The sequence below is a fragment of the Neolamprologus multifasciatus genome, chromosome 1 (genome assembly GCF_963576455.1).
Source record: "Neolamprologus multifasciatus chromosome 1, fNeoMul1.2, whole genome shotgun sequence".
Taxonomy (NCBI): domain Eukaryota; kingdom Metazoa; phylum Chordata; class Actinopteri; order Cichliformes; family Cichlidae; genus Neolamprologus; species Neolamprologus multifasciatus.
In genome coordinates, this window is record NC_140439.1 from 35,708,466 (window position 1) to 35,732,179 (window position 23,714).

Sequence of the window (23,714 nt, forward strand, 5' to 3'; positions counted from 1 at the left end):
TATCACTACATACATCTACTTTCAGTACTAGTAGTAGTATTTATAGTTCCTTTGAGCAATCACTTCCTTCAAACCATCAACATGCCCATTATACCTGATTCCTACAAGACTCCCCCCAAAAGTCCTAGACTATACTCACTGTTTGAAGGCACTATTGGCCTTCAAGCAAATAGTAATTAAATCATTACTTAAAAAGTCATCACTTTACCCAGCTTCTGTGGTACAGACACCCACCTAAATTTATGATTACGTTTAAACTTTTCTTTTGGATAAAGCACATACAGTTGAATGGCAAAATGTTTGCCCACATGATTTCCTTTTTTTTTGTATGTTTGTAACAGTTAAATGTTTCAGATCATTAAACACAATTTTAATATTATTCAAAGATAATACAAGTAAATACATAATGCAGTTTCTAAACGATCGTTTTTATTATTAAGGGGAAATTAATCCAGACCTACATTGCCCTGTGCAAAAAAAAGTGGTTTCCTCTTAAACCCACTAACTGGTTGGGCCACCTTTAGCAGTAAAAACTGTAAACAAGTACTTGCAATAACTGGTAATGAGTCTTTTACAGTGCTGTTGAGGAATTATGGCCCACTGATTTTTGCAGAATTGTTGTGATTCAGCCACAGTGGTAGCTTAACCTCCATGAGGTCTCTGGATGTTAAAATCAAACTAGTTACCAGTCATCAGTTACACCAGCAAAGTGACACAGAAGCACAGATGTATAGAGAAGTACAGTTTGACTTGGAGTTAGGAATGGGGATTGAGAACTGGTTCCCAGAAGTTCAGTTCCTTGGAGTCAATAGCCTGCTTTCCTGTCGATTCCACTTGCACTTGCACAACAATCATCTGATTTCGGCTGAGTTTGTGTGCTGGAGGAGGAAAATGCTGGCTCAGTTTGCAGCGTGAATATTGACAATACTTTTACTTTTATCGTACAAAAGCGAGAGTGTAATGGTAAAGTGAAAACTACATCCAGGACAGAAACAACTGCATTATACTGATAACTGAACTTTGGCTCTTTGCGAGCACGTGCACAGCCAGAATGCTAACTCTAAGCTAGCCAAGAACACAGAGTTATGTTAAAGCTGAGTAAATGCCAATCCCAGCTCAGCAGCCAGACTCTGAACTTCTAACAGCTAACAAAAACAATGATGAGCAGTCAGGCTGCAACCTCCATTTCTACCTGTTCATATTTCAACACAGAATCACTGTGTGCTGTCAGATTTGTGTTTATACCTAAATAATAAGAGAAAGATCATATCTGACGTCATTAAGATGGGATTTGTGTTGGTGTGTGGGACTGTAGCCTGTAGGTTTATATTATTAACTGATAATTATGAGACAGTGTGTTTCAGATCAGAGTCACAAACCAAATAATTCCGTAAGATCAGATAATATAATATAAACCTTATCCCATAAGTGGCAAATTTGCTTGATAACGCACTGCATTACTTTTTAGAAAGGTTTTCTGTGTTATATGTGTAATACATTACTTATTTCTTTTGAGCAATGACCCCAACACTGATCACAACAGATGGTAAATACCTCCAACTTTTACAAACATTTGACCACTCAGCATGTAATTAATTTGCACAAATGTGTCTTTGATATGTTGCTTAGAGATGGTGGTGACTCTCAAATCAGAGTCAATGAGAACCCAATGAGACTTATTGATAGCAATAATGGAACTTGAAAAGCTTTTTTAAAAGTCAGGCTTTTTCATTTACCACTTGTAAAATCAGTATTCATATGTCAGTCTTTTAAAGGTTTGTCTTTATAGTTGCAGCTGGAAATAGTATCTTTACATGTGAAATAGTTTAAAACATCAACAAGCAATATAATGACTGCAATCATAAATAAAAAAATCAGTGAAATGTTGTAAATCAGGTATGTCAACTCAAATATACTCACACAAAGATGCCATGATGCAAAAATAGAATGAAGCTGCACAATTTCCAGTTTTTATTGTTTATATTGACATGATATCCTCTGGTAAACTCAGATACAGATACATGCTTAGATAAGCAAAATGGTACTGAAAGTATTCACAAATGCATTTTATATATATAAGAAGACACACCTGAAGATATATTTAAAAGCCTCACATAAAATATGATAAAAATGTACAGTAATTATCTAGATAACAATACCAGAATATCAGAATTACAAATGTCAGAGCTAGGGATGGGTATCGTTTAGGTTTTATCCGATACCGGTGCCAAACCGGTACTTTTGAAATGGTGCCGGTGCTTAAACGGTGCTCAAACCGGTGCTCAAACCAGTGCTTAAAGAATGGAGAACACAAAATTGGTCCAAAAACCTCTCATGTTCAGCTGTTTTTTTGTAAAAAGATAACAATGTTAGCCTTTTCTGCAGCTATGGGGCATATATGGTATCACTCTTGGCTGGAAGCAGTGCTTAAACAATGGAAAAAACACAAACTTTGTCCAAAAACCTCTCATGTTTAACTGTTTTCCACTTTTCCTTTGGTCATTTTAGCTTTTTTGGCCAGGGTGAAGGGAGTATCTGCCATCAAACAAGAAGACAGCCGCATGTAGCTATGATGATGTTTGCTAGTTCACCTTACATGCATTAATGTAATAACGTGGTTAGCCTACTCAATGTAAATTACACACAAACAACATTAAGCTCCTCACGCAGAGAAGAACGGCTGCTGCTGCATCATCATCCGTCATCTTTTCTGCTACACTGGCAGGGCTAGGGGCCAGGACTCTCCTTTTCGGGTTTGTGGGGGATGTTGCTAACTCCGGGTCCGATAACAGGCACCACACCCGCAGTAGATGTGCTCGGTGTGAGGTCGCGCAGCAAGCTATCAAATACGGCGCATTTCTCGGCTTTAAAAAAAACCCGCTATGCGTCGCCAGGTGTTTCATCAGATTTGAGGTGTTACCTCCTTTATCACAGTATCACAGTATCAGCTTAAAGCACTTGTTGCAGGCTGCTGAGTTTGCATATTTTGCTGTGAAGTACAGCCAGACTTTTGACCGCTTCGCCTTGGGCACTTTTAATCTGTAGCTCTGCTCTAAAAGAATGTACGTACCTGGGCCCACCTACTATCCTCGGAAACGTAAAATGATTGGCTAGAATCTAAAGTGTATCACAGCTCAGGAAAAAAAAGCACCGAAATGAAGCACCGAAATGTGTGCTGCTTTTCGGTCTGGTTACTACCGTTTATGACAGAACCGGTGCCATCATGGCACCGGATACCGGTACCCATCCCTAGTCAGAGCTCTACACAACTAAAACTAAGATCAGATCCTTATGCATTGTATAAAAGTAGAATAGATGACTTGACAGACAATGAACCAGGACCAATCAGGACAGAAAGATGGTCAGATCAGGATTTTCTGCAGAAATTATTCTCTCAGTTTCACCATTTCACAACTTTCACAGAATTGCCCTTCATAGAAGAAAAGAAACTTGAATAAACATCTTATCTAAACATAATATCTTGGAAAGATAAATCCCTCATCCCATTTCATTACACATGGTACATGGTTATACATGCAGACAATCTAAATCTTTTAAACATCATCTTAAGACTCACTTAATTAGATTAGCTTTTAATTAGATTTGTACTGTATGTTTGATTGTACTGTATGTATACATCAATAAAGTAAAGTAAAGTAAATTCCATGAACACACTTCTTGAACTCTTGTTATTTGCTGTTAATCATCTTATTGGAGGAAGTTGCTTCAGCTGATTTTTTAAGCCTTCTTAATGAACATACAAACCACAGGAAGATGAAAAAACCTGCAAGGCAAACAGAAGAGAGAGCAAGAGAGAGAGTAAAATAGAGGTTTGGACAGTGAGCAAGAAATACAAATCATGCAATAAACCTGATATTTCAACAGTGTCAGAAAACAAAAACAAACAAACAAAACACACCCCAACAGAAACAGTTGTATTGAAATCTGCTAAAAAATAGAACCATCTATTTGATAGTACGGTGGCTTGCAAAAGTATTCGGCCCCCTTGAACTTTTCCACATTTTGTCACATTACAGCCACAAACATGAATCAATTTTATTGGAATTCCACGTGAAAGACCAACACAAAGTGGTATACACGTGAGAAGTGGAATGGAAATCATACATGATTCCAAACATTTTTGGTCTTTCACGTGGAATTCCAATAAAATTGATTCATGTTTGTGGCTGTAATGTGACAAAATGTGGAAAGGTTCAAGGGGGCCGAATACTTTTGCAAGCCACTGTAAATAATACTAACATTAAGACTAACAAGTGTGACTTTTCTTTAGTGTCTGTAAAATAATTTTTAACCCTTTCATGCATGAATTATGACTCTCAATCAGTTTTTTTTATTTATCTTTAGGCATGAAAATGATTTTTGTCATTTTTTTAAACATGTAATTTTTTCTTTTTTTTTTAACATGGCAGGGGTATGGAGTGACATGACACATCAGTGTCCAGTGTAGTGGTTAATGTGCAAGTAAACCATCAACAATGACACAAATACAAGAAAACAGCCTTCGAATAGCTGTCCACTGTAGTCACTACTATGCATGAAAGGGTTAAATACGCATTTTCTGGTCATTTCAACTTTTATTTCAACCCTCTATTTTTTCAGCCACATATCTAATTTAGATTCACTGGAGGACTGGATTTTATCTGAGCTTTGACAGGTAGGGTATGCCCCGAACTGCTTGCCAGTCCATCACAGGACTAATATAAAAGTCTTTACAGTATTCTTGCAAAAGACCCAACTGATGTGACCACAAGGGAACCCTAACCCATATTTTGGGAGTCACTAGTGGTTATTTCACATTAAAGCCACCAAATCTGAAAAAAGTTTAGATCTGATCCTGTAGAATCGGCTGATTTTAATGAAGTCATGCATAAATACGTTTGGCCTTTTAAAAACTGCGATGAAATTAAGTTTACATTCATTTCACTTGTTCAAATCCACAATTATTTTCTGTTATTTTGGTTAGATTTAGTAGTAATTTTTGATTGAACACACACAAACACACACACAGAAGAACTAAATGAATGAAACATAATATACAGACCTTGCAGTGAGTTCAGGAAACAGAAAAGGTAGAGGGAAATGTTGGTCAGGTTACTGAACGAGAAGAAGACCAGGCCCCAGGTAATGCCGAGCAGAGCGCAGACACCCAGCAGGGGAAAAATTGCTTGCTTGGCGTTTTTGTGGCGAAGCTGCCCAAAAACAAAATGACACATGACACAGCAGATTAGAGACAAAATCTTAAACTATCAGAGGCCTTCACATGTGTTTTAAAGGTAATGACAGGAATTCTTCAGTATTTTTTTTTGTTGTTGTTATTTATTTTTTATAGACACTGTAATGGAAATTAGGTTTTAGGTACTGAAATATTACTGGAATATAAACAGTTTATTTAAAAATCCACAAAAAAAAAAATCAATTTCTCATGCAAATAAATGAAAATTATCTCGTTGTCAACTAACTGTCGAAAAACCAGCAGTCCTTGTTGGTAAGACCAGTTCATTGTTGGCGGGCTTATCAAGGGATACAATTTTGTGGAAGGATTTGGAAATTACTATAAATATCAAAGGTTGAAGTTTATTTAAAAAAGGATTACAAGAATAACTCATACCTCTTTGTTATAACCAACATTCAAAACACATTGACTGTCACCATAAACATGATCATGTTAAAGAGGAACACCATGGTGAACAGTCCAGTAGTGGTAACCGCCTTTACTGTTTCATTAGTTATATAGCATCTAAAAAGAAAGAAAACAGACAGTGATTTCATCTTATATATATATATATATATATATATATATATATATATATATATATATTAGGGGTGCAACAATACTCGTATCGATATTGAACCTTTCGATACAGTGCTTTCGGTTCGGTACGCATATGTATCGAACAATACAAAATTTTACATTTTTTTATCAACTTTTCTTCTGACGATGCTGTCTGTGCTGCGCTCAGTGGATCTGTGTTCGACTACTCTGCCTGGGCTGCACTGTCGAGTGCAGATCCACTGAGCGCAGCGCAAGCTAGCAAGACAGAAGCTAAACGCGTTGCAACATGGCAAATTGAACCTCCCCCACCCTCATTCAGATCTGGCCTTTGGAACTATTTTGGTGTTCATGTGACGTATGACCCTGAAGGTTAGCGCGTCATGGACAAAAGTAAAACAGTATGTTGGATGTGCCACGCAATGCTCAATTACATTGGTGTGAACTAGTGCGTTAGTGCAGTTAGCTCGTTAACGTGTTGACGCCGTCCAGCCCCACGGGGGCGATCCGCGCTAGCTCGTTAACGGAGATTTGCCGTGTTGTGGCGTTAACGTCATTTCAGATTAATGCTGACAGCACTAGTGGGAACACAACAAATATGACTGCACAGTTACGCCGACATCATCCTAGTGCAAAGACAAGTGGAAGCAGACAAAAACAACAAGCAGCATGCTACAAACTTTACCCGAGTCATTTAGACAGCCGTTAGCACATGATTCTCCTTATGGGGACCTGATATGTTTAATATGCTGCTGAGAATATAGCCCAGAAGAAGCTTATAGTATAGCTTTTATTTTGGAAAGAGCCATTTCTCTGTAATAAACTCTCTTTTCCAAAGATGAGTGATTTCTCGATCAGATAGATTTATTGTTTTATCCCTTTGTTGTTTCAGCAACATTAAATTTAAAAACTGTACTTTTGAGTTAAAATATATATTTATAATTTTAATAAATGACAAATTAAAAAAAGCATGAACATTTTTTTGTATCAAAAAAATATCAAACCGAACCGTGAATTTTGTGTATCGTTGCACCCCTAATATATATATATATATATATATGTATATATATATACATATATATACACAGAGAGAGAGAGAGATGAATGACTCGGTGTAATAAATATTTTCCTTACATTTTCATGTCATCATAGTTTAACCTGTCTAGAGGGACATGGCCATAAAAGTCTCTGTCTATGATCACCACCAATGACACAATGACTGCAGGAACACCTGAAACATACAAACTGATCAGTCAGACAAAAGTTTGCAGACTGGTGAAGACAACTTCCTGTTTGAAGTGCTCAGTGCTCAGTGGATACTGATCAGTGGATACTGATCAGTGGCCATCGCAATTTGCATATTAGTGATCAAGAAACTAACCCATCAGGTCCTGACTAACCACATTTTTTGCTTCTGTGGAATAGCTGAGGACATCGTTTCTGGTGTCATCTGCAAACTTAACGATGATGTTAAAACCACTGGTAGGTCTGCAGTCGTGGGTGAAGAGGGAGTAGAGGAAAGCGCTCATCACACAGCCTTGTGGTACACCGGTGTTCATTGTGATTGTAGATGAGCAGTGGTTATCCAGCCGGACATGTTGGGGGCAGTTGGTCAGGAAGTCCAGTAACCATTTGCACATGAGGGAACTGAGTGCAGTGCGATGGAGACTGCATCCTCTGTGCTCCTGTTCTGACGGTATGCAAATTGGTGGGGGTCCAGGGTGGGGGGGGAGACAGGATTTGAAGTGTGCTAGGACTAGCAGCACTTTGTGATGATGGGGGTGAGGGCTACTGGGCGGCAGTCATATAGACACTTATTCCAGTGTTTATAAAAGCTTGACATATACCTTGTGTCACCATGTGTTATAACTTTCAAAGCTGTTACTGTTAAATATCTTGACTCACTCAAACAGCACATCAGTGAGTGCTTTTTCTTCAGCCACCCTTTTCATTCACTACGTGTTTATACACGTCTCTGCATTTAATCATTAGTTATTATGCTCATCGGGTGTCATATGATTGTTGGGCTTTTCTCTGTTTACTGTATTATTGTAGGAGCTTTATTTCTTGGCATCTGGTTACCGTAGGCTGAGTTTAATGTCCGGACAATTTTAGAGTAAGTGATGCTTTTAGAGACCTGAATGTGGTTAAACCAACTCCCTATCATCAACTACACCAATGACCTGAGGCAGAAACACCAATGTGTACAGAAAGAGTATAGTTTAAACTTGGACTATCTTTTGATAAAAGCTATTTACTTTAGCCACTTACATAACTGTCATATTTAAATTTCAGCCTGTTAAAGAAGGTTCTGTCTTTATAGCTGCAGTTGTAAATGTTATTTTTACATGTTCAATAGTTCAAATCATCAGGCAGCAATATGACTGCATTCATAAACACAGATTTTAGTGAAATGTGAATGTATGCAACTCACAATGTGTGCAAATAGAGGTTCAAATATACATGATTTTATTGAAAGGATTCATATATTTTATTTTATATATGTGATAAGAAGATATAGGAAAGATATTTCAAATATCACATGAAATAGGATATAAGTATACAGCAAAACACAACAGTGATGGTGTAATCTGCATGACAATATCAAAATTACTCAGGCTACTGAAACCAATGGCAGTTGGTTCACACACAAAATGAATGAAGATGCATCATATCAGCATTTATAACTTTCACTCCCAGAAGTGCCCTATTTTACACTGGATGTATAGTTTGTTATAATCACAAAGCATCAAACATAACATTTAAATAGTGGCTTTAAAAATTTCACAAATATCACATTCATTTAAATCATTTAAAAATCAGTCGCTGTAAACAACCTAAAGCAGAAATAATAATATCAGACAAAAATTCCAACAACTCAGTTCTTGAGCTGTTCGTTTTTGTCAAGCTTTTTGTTGGGGGAAGTTGCTTCACTGCTTATCTTAGGGGCGGAGCTTTTACCCTTTCTCAGTGACTTCACAAACCACAGGAAGATGAAGAACCCTGCACAGCATACAGGGGAGAAACGGTGAAATAGGTTTAGGCTGTGTACAAGAAGTACAAATCATGCAAACGAAACTGATATTCAACTCTTTCAGACATTCCTGTTTCATACAGAGTATATAACAGTAATGTCAAAAGTCTGCTCCAAGTATAAGGATGTATATTAATATTATGCATCACTCATTCAATCCCAACACTGTAACATTCCCAAACTGGCCTATATTAACTTTTTATGAGCATAAACAGGTTTCATAAACCTAAAATAAGACCCCAACATATGATTTTGTAAAAAATACCATATATAGCATAAACAGCAGCCAAATGGCTGTTGTTTAATGCATTGTTACCCTGGCGCTGCATATGCATGTTAAAAATGCCAGCTTTAAAGAAGTGAGATAAATGAATAGGAGCAAACTATACTGACCTTGCAGGGAGTTCAGAACACAGAAGAGGTAGAGGGCAACAGTGGTCAGGTAACCGAATGAGAAGAAAACCAGGCCCCAGGTAATCCCGAGCAGAACGCTGACACCCAGCAGGGCGCAAATTGCTTTCCTGACCTGTTTATGGTGAAGCTGTCCAAACTAATTTGTCAAATACACAATGACATAAGACACAGCAGGTTATTGACAATCTGAAGCTAACAGAGGCCTTGAGTTGTGTATGAACAAAAGCTGTTCTTCAGTGTCTAATTATTGGAAATATCAATGGTTAATGTTCATTTAGAAAAGATTGCAAGAATAACTCATACCTCTTTGTTATACCCAACATTCAAAACACGCTTGACTGTCACCATAAACATGGTCATGTTAAAGAGGAACACCATGGTGAACAGTCCAGTAGTAGTGACCGTCTTCACTATTTCATTAGATATATAGCATCTACAAAGAAAGGAAACAGACAGTGATTTCATCTTACCCCTTTATATTTTTGTTGAGTGTATATAGATGACTCAGTGCCTCAGCAGTGCTTAATATTTTTTTCCACTTGTTAATTTATAGTTATAGTTTATTTATTTATATAGCACATTAGCACATTTAATTACAACAGGAGCGTTGACCAAAGTGCTGTACGAGACAATTTAAAACATTGAAATATATATTGAATCTCTAATACACATCCAAAACAGTTAATAAGTCAACATTAATTATAATTCCTAATTTTACACCCTTTAAAAGGTTTTCCTTACATTTTAGTGTCATCATGGTTTGACCTGTCTAGAGGGACATGGCCATAAAAGCGTCTGTCTATGATCACCAGCACTGACACAATCACTGCAGGAACACCTGAAACACAAGAATTGATTAGTCACTCTGAAGTTTGCTGACTAATAACCAGTGATGCGAATAATGGCATCACAAGTAACAGCGTTACTAACGGCGCTACAGCTTTCAGCAGCTGTGCGCGCTCCGGCGGATGGCAATCACAATCACTTTTTGGCACAACACCTGGAGCTAAGGGGGCAAACTTTCGCATGAGTGCTGCTGTTTGACTAAGGAGGAATAAAGTAATCGTGGTAAGCCAATCATATAACCACTTCAAGATGACAAAGCAACAAGGTGATATATACCAGGTGTGTTGATAGGCCACGTAAAACCAGAGTCATGATAATCAATATATACGCGGCGTTTTTTCCTCAATAGTTTCTTCACGTTTACTAGTCTAAGGACAGCGCTAGCAAGCACTCTCTGCTTATGACCAAAAAATAAAACAGAAAACAGCCCGTTCGTGTTTGTGGAAAAATGCACCATGTCGACCAATCAAAAATGATATGGCAACATGACATTTGGTTGTTTAGGAAGAGGGGGAAGTTTTAGGAGTGACCACGAGAAAGAGCGAGAGAGAAACAGCAGAAAACGAGAGAGAGCGAGTTTTGAGATGTGAGAGATTTGTGACGTTTAGCGTGAGTGTGTAGTTAATGTGTCGCCAGGTAGAAACAGGAGTGATACACCTGCTGCTGTCAGACCTGCAGGTATCAGGCTGTGATGTTCTCCTTGATAGTGGAGAGAAATTATTTTTTGGAGTGGCACAAATAATTTGTATGGAATCTTATTTAATGCAGAACAGCTGATTGTTATGTCAACAGTTTGAAATTTTTTTTTTTTTTTAAAAAGAGGGTAAAAGGTAAATTGCACAGATAACTTTGTTGTTGGCAAAACTTGTGCATAGGATTTTAAAATTGATCATTTATATTTGCATTTAAAGTTCTGAAATATGATTCATTAAACATGTTTGTGGTTGCTGCAGTAAAAAATATAACTTTCTACTCAGATTTTATGTTTTTTTGTCTGATTTTAGATCAATTGTGTTAATACGGTATGTCAAAATGAAAACATAACTGTAAATTCAGACACGTGAGGTTGTGCTGAAAAGAATGATACCAAACAAGGCAAAGTAAATAGTTTTTAAAGGTCAAATGTAGAGGGAAAATCAAAAGTGGTTAAAAATGGCCAATTATACCCCAGAGGGTTAAACATTTTTTTAAAGTGACTTAATAGTTACTTTTCATGTAATTAATTACTTTTAGGATCTTGTAACTCAGTAACTGAGTCAGTTACATTTTTGAAGAAGTAACTAGTAACTGTAATTAATTACTTTTTCAAAGTAACTTGCCCAACACTGCTAATAACCACCGCTTCCTGTTTGAAGGATTCCACTTACCCCATCCCACCACACTGAGTTTGAGAATGTATCTGCTGACTGTAATGTTGAAGATTTTGACTAAGAGAAGGTAGAGGTGGAACCCCTCCAAGGCCATCCAGGTGAAAGTGGCCAACAGGGAGTAGTGAAGGGCAAGAGCCGTGTAGAAACAGAGCCAGGTGGAGGGGTGTGCTGCCACTGCCTGACTGGGCAGGAAGTGCAGGTTGAGGAGGATCAGGGCGATGACGAGATTGATGTGGATGTTCATAGAGAGATCTTTTCTGAGCGTCCTGTTGGACAGAGAAGAAGGGATCTGTTGTAAATGACAACTTTCTTTGTCATATCTTGATGGGGGGAAAAAAACAAAAACAAAAAACCACTAATTACCTGTTTGTGATGAAGAGTAAAACGGTGATGATCAGAGTAAAGAGAGACACGCTACAGCCAATCACAGAAACGTATGCTAATATCTCAATTTCTTCTTTTGAGACGTGCGCAGAAGGAGACGTCTGTGGAGCAAATACACTTTCACATCATCTGTTCACATTATTAGTGGCACAAAATTGAGGTTTTTAGATATTTTAAGTTTAGTGATTCTATATTTACTAGGTGGACAAATCCTAAAAATGTGGGGATTATTTATTTAAGATAATTTTTTTAAATGTGTTCATTTTACAAAATGTTTAAGTTCAGCCTTTTTAACTTTAACAACAATATTTCAGACCTAACTGCTTTTGTTACAATTGGCAAGTTAACTGGCATATTAAATCACCTCTGCTGTTTTTAACAGAAAGCTAATTAAATGTTACTGTATCCGTTATAATAAACTCACAACTTTTATTCCAGTAGCTGGTGTGTAGGGGTCATTAGCTTGTTGCCTGACCCAAGCTTTAGCTGTCAGATTGCCTCACATTTGACACTGGAATGCATAGGTACACCGTGAATGCAGTCAGCTCAATGACTGCAAGGTACCACATCATTCCACGCTTGACCGTTAGTATAAGCTGCGTGGACCTTTTCCCTGTTTGGTATTCTTGTACGTTGCCTCCCTTTTGTTCTCGCCTGTGTGAAGGACACTGGACCTCATTTACTAATATTTGCATATAAATGTTCTTACCCTGGCTAGGGCTGCCACAAACGATTATTTTGATAGTCGACTAGTCACCGATTATTTTTGCGATTAGTCGACTAATCAGATCATGCATCCATTGGACGTAAAACGTACAGTTTACTGCACCAGCATGCATCTGCTCTTATATAACTATCATTCGCTTACAGCTTTAAGTGTTTAAGGTATGTGCTAACTAAAAATAAAGACAAGATGATAGTTTATTAAATTTCAATGAAATTTGCAGATTGTTTCGGTGGAGTTTAATAAACTCAGCCGTCTGGTCCTTGCTATCTAAAATATAACGGGACACTGGACTATATTCTTGAGCATCTGACACTTCTGATAATCAGCTGTCTGCTTGACGTTTATTCAGCTGTATAAAAACTGTAACTTTAATCTTAGCCAAACCGATTTACTCAGGAACAAATAAAATACTAAAAAAAAAGCAAGACAATAACATTTTTAAGTTATCTAAGTGACTCATATATGTTTAACCTGAGAAGCGAAAGACAGCGGTGGGTTTGAAAACTGTTTGCCGGGAGTCCGGTGTTCTCACTGGCGCTAGTGAGCCTTGAACCCCGCTTAGCTATCGAGCTAGTGGGTAACAGACGCCTCCGAAAACGTCTGAGCGCTTTTGAAAATATGTGGTATCTTGATAAACTGAGCAGATATTTGAGGTTTACACAGCTACATTCCCGCCTGAAAATATGTTAAACGTTTATTTTGTGACCCAGAAAGAATAATAAGAGTAATATTAAAACTAACTAGCTGCTGCCATTGTTGGAAACTGAGCTGGGCTGCGCTATGAATTCTGGGACACAGCTTCTTCTTCTTCGGGGTTTAACGGCAGCTGGCATCCTTGTACATGCAGTGCTGCCATCTTCTGTTTCGGTCCGTTATTATACTCTTAAATCCTACTACTTATTCCTGCGTGTTTTGGGATCTTACAAAGCTTCAAACGACGCGTCGACTATTAAATCAGTCTTCGACGATTTTGATAGTCGACGTAATCGTGACTAGTCGACTAATCGTGGCAGCCCTAACCCTGGCAAACCTTCATAGCAAGCAATACTTGTTTAGTGTTTTCCTAAACTTTTAGATTTAACAAGCCTAACTGAGGCATGACAAAACTGTGATGTAATTCTTTTTAAAACTCTGCTTTTTATTTATTTATTTAAAAGATTTCTTAAATTACTGGCACAATTTTATGCCTTTTTTTGTTCATTATTCTTTGTATAATAAAAAAGAATAAATCTACCATGAGAATGCCGAAGTATGTGAAATGGTTACAGGAACAGGTGACATTACTCTGACCATCAGTCCACCGAGTGAGACAGCCATCCGTACTGAAATCTGGTAAGTGAAACAAAAACAACTATTATCCATGAGATGCTGTCACCTCTTAATTATATCAGTTCACTCAGAAATCTGTAATGTTGAGTTAAACTAGAAACCCAGATGACTACAAATTTAAAACAGACATAGTTATGCTACATATTACTTTTTATGAGAGACATCATGCTTGATTACTCACTGTTTGTTGAAAAATTAAAGAACTGACAGGAGGGTTTCTGGGTTTTCTATGGCAAAAATAAACAGACATATAATAAATAACTATTTTATATCTGTTAGTGTTATGCATCTATATTTTTTTACTAACTTTTATTAATAATAATAATTTACACAGACTTCCATAATATTCAGGATTATATATCTATATGCAAGAGTGGAACAAATGATGAAATGAAATTATAATTACATTTATATCCTTAAAGTTTATGGTGATGTTGACAGGATCCTGAAGACCTGATATTGGCTTGCCTGCACTCAGGATAACCAGTCTTTGATCATATGCATCATATAACACTCCCGCATCAGTCTAGAATGCAACACATACATCAGTTCATTTGAAAGTTTGTTCATAATGATTTTATGTAAGATGTTTATACAATTCTAACTGTGCAGAAGGGGAAAGCAACTCAGAGATAATGTCACACTGTTTTGAATCTGTCATTTACATCTTAGTAAAAACAAGAGGTTTTTATTTTCCCGTGTACTACTACTCTACTCCCTAAATTCAAATTTTTCTAAATTTGTATTGCTTTACATTTTGATTTACATAATACCAAAATATCAACTTCTTGTGCACCACTGTGTTTGAGTAACTCTTCCTCTTTTTTCAAAACATAATTCAGCCTGCATGATGTGTAACACAACCCTTAACCCATTTACTTCTTTTCCTTTGTAATAATAATAAAGTAAATTATGTACAAAAATACTGAAAAGAATTCTGAATGACTGTGAACTTTCACTAATTTAAGTCGATGACGTTTGTCCTCCAATGGCTAAAAAGGCAGTGAATGATATACAATCAATCACAAAACCAATGTATGTGAATTTGCAGTTGGAGTTACGTGCAGAAATAAACTATAAACACTACAACAGTAAAAGATAAATCAGGTTTAAAAATGGTACCTGCTCACAAATCAAATAACAAAATAGCTCCCCAATACCCAGTCGGATCAAGTATCCATGCGATTCATTGGAACAAGCTTTATTTAGAACTCAAAACGTATTTCATATTGACTGTGAGAAAATTGTGGAGAATTTTATACACAACAGAAGAAGCAAAAGTATTTTACAGAAGTCCATATGCTGCCCTACCTGGTTTGTTTCAGGCAACTTAAACGAGGAGAACACAATCTTGTCCTGTGGTCCAATACCCAGAGTGCTTGGTAGCTGAACATGCACTTTGCTCTTGAGGACCTGACTCAATCCTACCTATATCATTCCCAAAAACAGAGGGAGAAATATTGCACGTGAATACATGAAATAGTATGATAGAACTGTCATAGCTACTGCACAGTTAATGGTATTTAAAAGGCTTTTTGAAGTATTAATAGCAAGGAAATTTAGCAATGGAAATTTGTTCAGTGATGTAATATTTGATAAGAAAATAATATGACCTGCAAATTGTGCTCAAGGCAATGTCAATCAAAGCAGTAATCAGTAAAAGTCATCATCTGAGATCAAAGTGTGTGTACACATTGTTTAAATATCTTCTAACAGTTGTTGAGATATTTCAGCCCAAGCCAAAGAAATGTTTGGACGTGATTAGTATTGCTCCCAAAAAGTGAAAACAGCAGTGTCAATCCTTTCTGTCTTTTGGGTTTTTACCTCATTGTCACTGGCATAAATTTCAAGGCCTGTAAAGGTACCATTGGGTTTGAAGAGGAGAGCCACAAAATTGCCTGAAGATATATTTACGACTCCTTTTACTGGAGTTTCTTCTAGAATTTTTTCTAGGGTCTGCAAGGCTCTGGTGGAAAAGGACAAGAATATTTTATCACAAGTATTATATTAGTTTACACCCTGTCATCGATTCAATAACACAAAATATTCTTAATATTACTAAATTCTTCATGTTTAATGTAAAGTGTTTTACAAATTGCACTCAGACACAAATTCTGACAAACTGAAGAAAAAAAAAATCATGTATTTAGGGTGAATAAAATGCTTACTCAGCAGGGGTTTTTTGGGTTGAACCTTCCAGGATGTTTGTTGTATACCTCATACAGCAGCTGGCTGTAAAGTAATTAAAGGAAACAATATAAATTAACTTTTTATGGGGGTATTACGTTTTAGCTCAAAATAGACATTATTCATTCTATCATGAATTTTTAGCCATAGACTACTTTGTGCAAAAGAAGTAAATGGACTGGTTCTGGTTCTTCTCACCTAATGGAATAGTCCAGGGGTGAGTGGACTATTTAAGCAGGTGAACGCAGGTGTTCAGGAAGGAAGGACCAGGTCAGTGTAGCTGTATGCAGTTTGACCTTAATTTCCGTTGATTTAAGTTTAGTTATGTTTATTTGAACTGAGTTAATTATGGAGTTGAGATTTTTTTAAATTTATTTTTGTAAATATGGTTTGGTCACAAAATGGTGAATAAATCACTCGCTACACTGGACAGCATCTGTCTCCTGCACTTCTTTGGCCACTTAAGTCAAGTTCTACCACATTTGGTGGCAGCAGCAGTGGGTTTCCAGGCCAATTAATGAGTGGACCCAAGCAAAGAGACGGCTTGTTTCAGAATGTGAAGCAGGTGATTTACAAGATGGCAGCGACCAACAAGGGGCAGTAAGTGGCTATATTGATGGACAAGAGAATGTGGCTGAATTGTCCAAACGTTTGCGCTCTGATGCAACAGCAGGCTGAACTCGATGCTAAACTGGAGCAAGAGCACAACCACCAGGAGGATAGATGGAGGCAAATCCGGCATCAGTTTGCCCAGGTTCAACAGCAGGTGCAGCAGGGCAACCAATAGCGTCAGTTGCTTGAAGTTCAAGCATCTACATCTGCTTCTTCAAGAGGACCTACTCCAGAACCATCTCCCAGCACACAAGAATCAAATAAGCTTCTGTCTCTTCTCAGTTTACTTAAGATAAAGTTAAGAGAAATGCATTAAACCACTTACAGAATGTTTCATTACAAACTGAACTGCAATAATTGCCACAGGAAGCTCCTGATACACAGCTCCAGGAGAAACTTCCATGAGATACAAAAGACAACATCCACCAAAGCATGCAACATGTTATCCTGGGGAAATGGAGAGAATCAGTTTAGAACAACAACAACAAAACACCACTTATTCATTTATAGTTACATGTGTTTTTTTTTTATCAATGTGAATAGGCCTTGTGATAAACTTCATCATCATCAGTCCAATGTGAAGAGCATCTGTTTATATAACTATCACCCCAATTTCAATTATAGCTGGGCCACTGTGTTAAATGTAAATGTAAACAAAATGCAATGATTTGTATTATAAATATACATTTGATTATAAATATGAACCCATATTTTATTCACAATAGAACACACACAAAACATCTAACATTTTTAAGCTCAGAACATTTTAAGAAAAAAAAATAAGGTAATTTTGAGTTTGATGGCAGGAACCCTTCTCAAATAGTTGGGACAGGCTCGGGTGCACGGTGCAAGATGCTAGAATGCCATAAATTGGCATGCATAGTATACAGGAACATCTGTGCCGAGCATGACCTGAAGGCCCCAGGGTCAAAATGGGACGAGCTTCCCGAGTGTGGTTGAGAATGACCAAGCTATGATCCTATATATAAGATGTTATTGTTTATATTGAAAATTTGATGCAATTGCCTTCTGACATCAAACAGGCAAAGAATTGGCGTGTTATCCTTATTTGTAATCCTTATTTAAATGAAAAATGTTTTGGATGTGGAATACTCATCCAATGGAATGGAATATATGAAAATAACAATAGCAACAACTACAATAATCATAATGATAATGATTACTATATTCATAGAAAAATATGTTTAGAAAAAACATGCATGTAGAAACCCCCACAATCTTACTGCCATGTACCTTTGCAAAACTCATCAATAGGCAACTTTTAGTCCTGATATTCATATTTATTTTGTGTTCTTAAACTAGCATTGAACAGATTAAATACTTAATAAATAAAGCATCTCTAACATAAAGAGAACAAAAATGAAGCATACCCTTGCATGATGCTAGATGCCCTTGTAGAATTCATTTCCCCTGAAAAGTTAATGGAACACGAATTATGTAACAATTGGAAAAAAAAGAAAATGAGTAAACCTGCTGTCTTTGACAATGTTTTTGGTAAATTTAAAATTTAAAAAAATGACATCATAATGTCTGTTTTCAGCTACACAAAAACTTGCCTCCTATTAATGTCAGAAAGGTTTCCAAGAACACATAGTAAAGGTAAATTTCTTGTGCCTTTGTTTAGATTCCATATATATCTTATTTTATGTCACTTTGACCTTTGATTGTACTTCAGATTATTTAGATACTTTTTGCATTTAAGAAATGCTTTCTTTCAGTTCAATTCAATTTTATTTGTACAGCACCAATGGCTTTGCAAATTATACCAGAGCTCACTGTCTCATTAATGGCTTATTTACATCATGGACCTCTGCTCTCTAAAACTGACCTAGATGTTACACTGTCTGTGAAGCTGTATATCAGAAGTAAGTGCTAAAAGTTTACTTTTTAAGGAATATGTGTAGTGCCATTGTCTTTCAGTATGGTGTCTTGTGGTGGTTGTGCCTAACAAACTTCCATTACATTATGTTAGATCTAGAACCTAGACACAGAAGAGACAAGTCAGAGGAAAATAAGGACGCTAAAACTAAAAATTAGTCTAAGGAGATCATATTTGGGATGCAACAATGAGTTTTACGTTAAAAAACCGAGGATGCACTGTCCTCTTCCTCACTAAAAAAGGCATCAATAAGTAAACCAGTTACACATAAACTAGTACTGGACACATAAAAACACATACGACGAAATACTCTAATTCAATACACTAAAGGACAATACATAAAGCTAAAAGAGCTCTCTAATATAAGGAGAACAACATGATAGCCTACCCTTTTTGGATCTCAATGTAGAAACGATTTCACCTGAAAACAATCCAGAACACAGCTGATGTGACAGCAGGAAAAATGCAAAGGAGTAAACCTGCTCCGCTTGGAGAGATTCCTGCCAAGTTCATAAAATGACATGTAAACTACCTGAAACAAGAGGCGGAACTATCAACATATATCTATCTCTACTACTCTCTATTTTCAGGTTGGGCTTGTCCCTTGTCATTCGTCAGCTCTGTTTGAGCTGTTAGAGTTTTTTAAACACCAGACAACCTTCCTGATGCAACCCCAAAGAGAATCTGTGTCGCAAAACAGAAAAACAAATATAGAAAGAAATACGAGTTGAAAAACATGGACACCTAACAGCTCCGCTAAACAAAGCCAAAACATCTCTATCGCCTGCTGCTCTCTGGCTGCCGGTGACGTGCAATACTGATTTCTATTCCGATCTGATAGCAAGTAAAATTCAGGATGGCATTGATGATACAGTATACTATAATGTATACCTTTTTTAATGGATAAAAGACATCAGACTTCTTGTTCTTAATAATTAGAAAGAATTATTATACAAGAAATAAAAAAAACATGAAAAGTAAGTACCTAAATTTTCAAATCAATCATTCAATTAACAATGAAAAATGAGTGATTGAAAATCATAAAACAACCGAGAAACATTTTATCAATACAGGTTATATTGATCTTTCTTATGTATGAAATATTATGAGTTGTAGCTTACAGCTACTGCATATATTTTAATGATACCCAACCTACGTAATGCTCTTTAAATGCTCTACACTACATCTTTACCTGACTAAATCTAGTCCAACTGAATCCATGTGATGGCAGGGACACACATATGACCCCCAAGCTAAACTAATACAGCTATGTACTGTAGCATGTATTTAATTACTAATTTCATAACCATATTTGTGAATGTAAATTTGAACAAATGGGATTCTGTAATATTTATCATACGAGGAAGTCCCTGCTGTTTAAATGTCAACAGAACGTCAACACTTTCCAAATTCAGCTACACGTGTGCTTCCAGCTCCACGTTTTCTCCCGCTGCACCTGGAAGCACACGAGAGCTGTGACGCATTTCTACAGCTGTATTTTACATATCACCGTGACAGGTTTGTCAAGTAGCTTCTGTCAATCATTCCGATGAACCCGATAATATAACTACTTTTCACTGTTTTTCCGTTAATGTTAAAGTATAAATGTACCCTAAATTATTAAAATGTGAATATTTTAAAATGAGAATCAATTCTAGAGAATAAATATCTGGTATTGGAGGAATCAATATTCCAGTATTTATCTGCACACCATTATCCCACAGACTGAAAGTTGATGTATCCTTTGACCTACAGACCCGAGCGAGGATATATTCATGTATATCCAAGTGTTACGGGCCTCCTGAAACTACTCTTGTGTGGGTGTGGTGTTCTCTCTGCCTCCTCCTCTCTTGCTCCACCCCTCTGTCTCTCTCTCACTCTTCTCTCTTCCCAGGACACAGCTGCTGTTCATTGGGCTTGTTTACCACCTGGGTCCAGTCAGCAATCACCTCTCTGAGGTCATATAAGCTGGGGATGAGCTGGCTGAGGCAGGGTGGTATTCTCTGGTGTCTCCAGATTGTGGCATAGGATTATGATGTGAAGTTGTGGAAGCAGTGGGGAGTGTAGCTGCTTCGTGTGAGCTTGTGGGCCTCAGCCGCAGTAAAGCTAGCTGCTGGTAGTGACAGGACGGGCCTGTGGGCCCCTGGAAGTGCCTCCTCCTGGTTGTGGTTGTGTTCTTTGTTGTTGCGACCTTTTATCTTTTTCTAGTGTTATTGGAAGAACGGCCTTGCCAGCTCTTCTAGTTAAGATTATCTATAATAAAAACTATTTTATTTACTAAACACCTCTGTCTGTTTTCCTTTACTTCTGTTTCGGACCCATTTGTTACCAGTCCCCACACACACCCCTAGACCTTTATCATGGGGAACACATGTAAATGCATTTTATCCAGCTCCTTCCAATTTAACAAAATGAACAAGACTACCTGAATAGCAGCAACCTCAACATGGTCTTTATCTTTAGACACATCCTCCTCTTCTGTGATCAAAGCCTCCATGGCTGTCAGCTGTTTACATCTGCTGCTCATTTTGTAAAACTCTATATCAGGGGTCTCGAACTCCAGGCCTCGAGGGCTGCTGTCCTGCAGGTTTTAGATGTGTCCTTGATCCAACACAGCAGATTTAAATGGCTAAGTTACCTCCTCAACATGTCTTGAAGTTCTCCAGAGGCCTGTTAATGAGCGAATCATGTGATTAGGTGTGTTGACCCAGGGTGAGATCTAAAACCTGCAGGACACCGGCCCTCGAGGCCTGGAGTTCGAGACCCCTGCTCTATATGGTTTGCTCCTTTCCTGGTGAGTTTCCACTAAATGTAGGTGGAGTTTGCCCACACAAGGGGAAAAGGGTCCCATCAAAAGTCAAAACAACCCTATTTTTGCAAGAGGTCAATAGGGAGTGTGTGTTTTTTTTTGTTTGTTTGTTTGTGGTGAAATATGTCTCACATTAGCTTTTGACACATCTGAACCCTTCAACCTGCACTTTTATTTAACTCTTAAAGTGGGTCAATTTGACCTGCAACATAACAGCAGTGCTAAGGTCAGATTAATTAACTAAATCACCTAACAGTGCAACTCTCCTGTGTCACAAACCATGCCTTTGCTGTTTGTGGAGGTGAAATCTCTTCACACATGATTCCACTTACAATCTATGATACCGGATACAGTTATTCTGTGGTTCAGGAAGTAAAGCAGGTCACCTACTAATCTGAAGATTGATGGTTTGATCCCTGTCTCCTCCAGTCTGCATACCAAATATCCTTGGGAAAGATACTAATACCAAGTTGCTCTCTGACCCATCCATCAGATTATGATGTTAGACAGAAACACTTAAGTTTTTGGTTAAATCTTTTGGTCATGTTCTTTATTCCTAGCCTAGCTCTCTGAGTGTCTTCTCTGTGTTCCGTTCCTTTGTTTCTCCGGTCTGTCATGTTTTCATGTTGTTTCTCTCTGGTCTCAGAATTAAGCCCACGTGTCTGAGTCTCTCTCTGTGTGTTAGTTCCTGTTTTACTGCAAACATTCGTGTTGCTCACAATAAATCAATTTATAAAGTTAAACATAAACCAACACCAACCTGCCAGAGGGTGTGCAGATGGAAATTAGCCCAAGGCTATAATCTGGCATATTTACATTTGTTAAAATGTTCATTAATATGTATTGCCCCTCTTTCTAAAAATAAAGAAAGAAAGAGAAAAGGCTGCTGTGTTTATTGTTATAACCACACAGGTATTCTCACAATAAATGTAAATGTTGTAATTTGATTATTTTAATAAACCATGTAACTTGGATGGATTCGATGCTGGCGTGACCACAGTGCACACGTCTGCTGTTGCTCACAGTGGTCCAAGGGACCGCTCAGGGAGTTTGTGCATTCACTCAGACACATGAAAAATTAGAGGGAACATTGTTCTTCATAATATTATAACACTCCTATTTTGTTTCTTTTGTGTGCACCAAGGGTAGCTGGTGACCTGCAGTACCACCTTCTCCCACTAGTTGGAGACAATTCCCCTCTCACACACTTCCACACTGTCTCCTCTCCTTTTCTTTAGTTTTCATTGCTTTATTTCCTATTTTTCTTTGTTTTTACACCATTGTTTTTAAACATTTTCACCCACACATCAACCTATTAACTCACTTCTCGAACATCTCTTTTTCTTTCTCTCCAACTGCTTTTCTAACTTTCAACTGTTTCATGCTAAACCCTTTCCCACAAAACCCTTCTCTGCCATCTAACACAACATACTTTTACCCACATTTCTTGACATACAGTCCCTGGAACGCCCGCCGGCTTACTGGATCAAGCTTCCCTTTACATTCAGAGCATCCTCTGCAATGGCCTTTTTCCATTCCCGGCAGAAAAGTGCTAAAATACCGTCACTTAACCCATTGCGGTACGCGGAGATGATTATCAACAGTGGACTCGAACCACCATTCCCTGTGATGGCCCAGAACCAAACACAGGCCTGGGGACTCGAACCCGAGGATTTTTCCTATGGAGACTCGAACTCCGGAGTCTACAGGCACTCCACTGCGGCCAGACAAAAAGTCTCCAGGACTGTACATAAGTTAGCTACAGCTCACCCATCTGCAGGAGTCCCCTCAGAGTCGAATGTCTCGGTGGTGGCTAAAACACAGTCTAGAGGCTCCTCCATTTCCTCACTTCAACAGCTGGGAGGACAAAGGTACCTTTTCCCTCAGGGGTGATGAGCCCGTCCCGGGAACCGTTGTTCACCAACCACATGGACCATCCTGTTCGTGATGCCATCTTGTTGTGGAAGTTTTCCATTCAATAATGCTTGTAGACAAATGGTGAGTGTAGCTAACATCCTTTTATCAAAAATGAACAAAAACCCAAGATCGGTGAGAGAAGGCATCGCGGGGCAAACAACAGTCTCTGCTGAACCTGGCACAGCCCTGGGTTTAAATACCTTCTATAGAAACAAAAGGCAGTTTTTACACCTTTGGTCTTCTCCCAAAGAAAGGTTCACACTTCCTTGCTACCTCTCACAGTGGTTGAAGAGACAAAAGACTGTCCCTGTTGAATTGTCTGCTTCCCCCCAACTTCCTGAGATAAAATAATCCGGCTGTTCAATGGCATCAATGTGTGAGACATTGAGACATG

At 37.8% G+C, this 23,714-nt stretch overlaps 1 protein-coding gene across 2 annotated transcripts; it reads right to left on the bottom strand.

Moving 5' to 3' along the window:
* Window positions 1-600: 600 nt before the first annotated feature.
* LOC146526176 (adhesion G-protein coupled receptor G6-like) lies at window positions 601-19,428 on the bottom strand. Of its 2 annotated transcripts, none has more exons than XR_014877249.1 (15): window positions 18,983-19,428; window positions 18,086-18,125; window positions 17,020-17,141; window positions 16,064-16,127; window positions 15,720-15,861; window positions 15,207-15,323; window positions 14,302-14,421; window positions 14,077-14,122; window positions 13,801-13,895; window positions 11,819-11,940; window positions 11,453-11,721; window positions 6,926-7,022; window positions 5,630-5,758; window positions 5,063-5,210; window positions 601-3,784 (listed from the first exon to the last, which is right to left on the bottom strand). XR_014877249.1 is itself a non-coding variant. In XM_085180560.1 (15 exons), the coding sequence occupies exons 2-15, from the start codon at window positions 18,118-18,120 to the stop codon at window positions 8,670-8,672; spliced, it is 1,641 nt and encodes a 546-aa protein (XP_085036686.1). In that variant the 5' UTR covers window positions 18,121-18,125; window positions 18,983-19,410; the 3' UTR covers window positions 8,238-8,669. The 2 variants fall into 2 exon arrangements, 1 of the variants encoding a protein (XP_085036686.1); XM_085180560.1 differs by lacking the exons at window positions 601-3,784; window positions 5,063-5,210; window positions 5,630-5,758; window positions 6,926-7,022 and adding exons at window positions 8,238-8,794; window positions 9,219-9,375; window positions 9,543-9,672; window positions 9,981-10,077 and having other exon boundaries at window positions 18,983-19,410.
* Window positions 19,429-23,714: the final 4,286 nt, after the last annotated feature.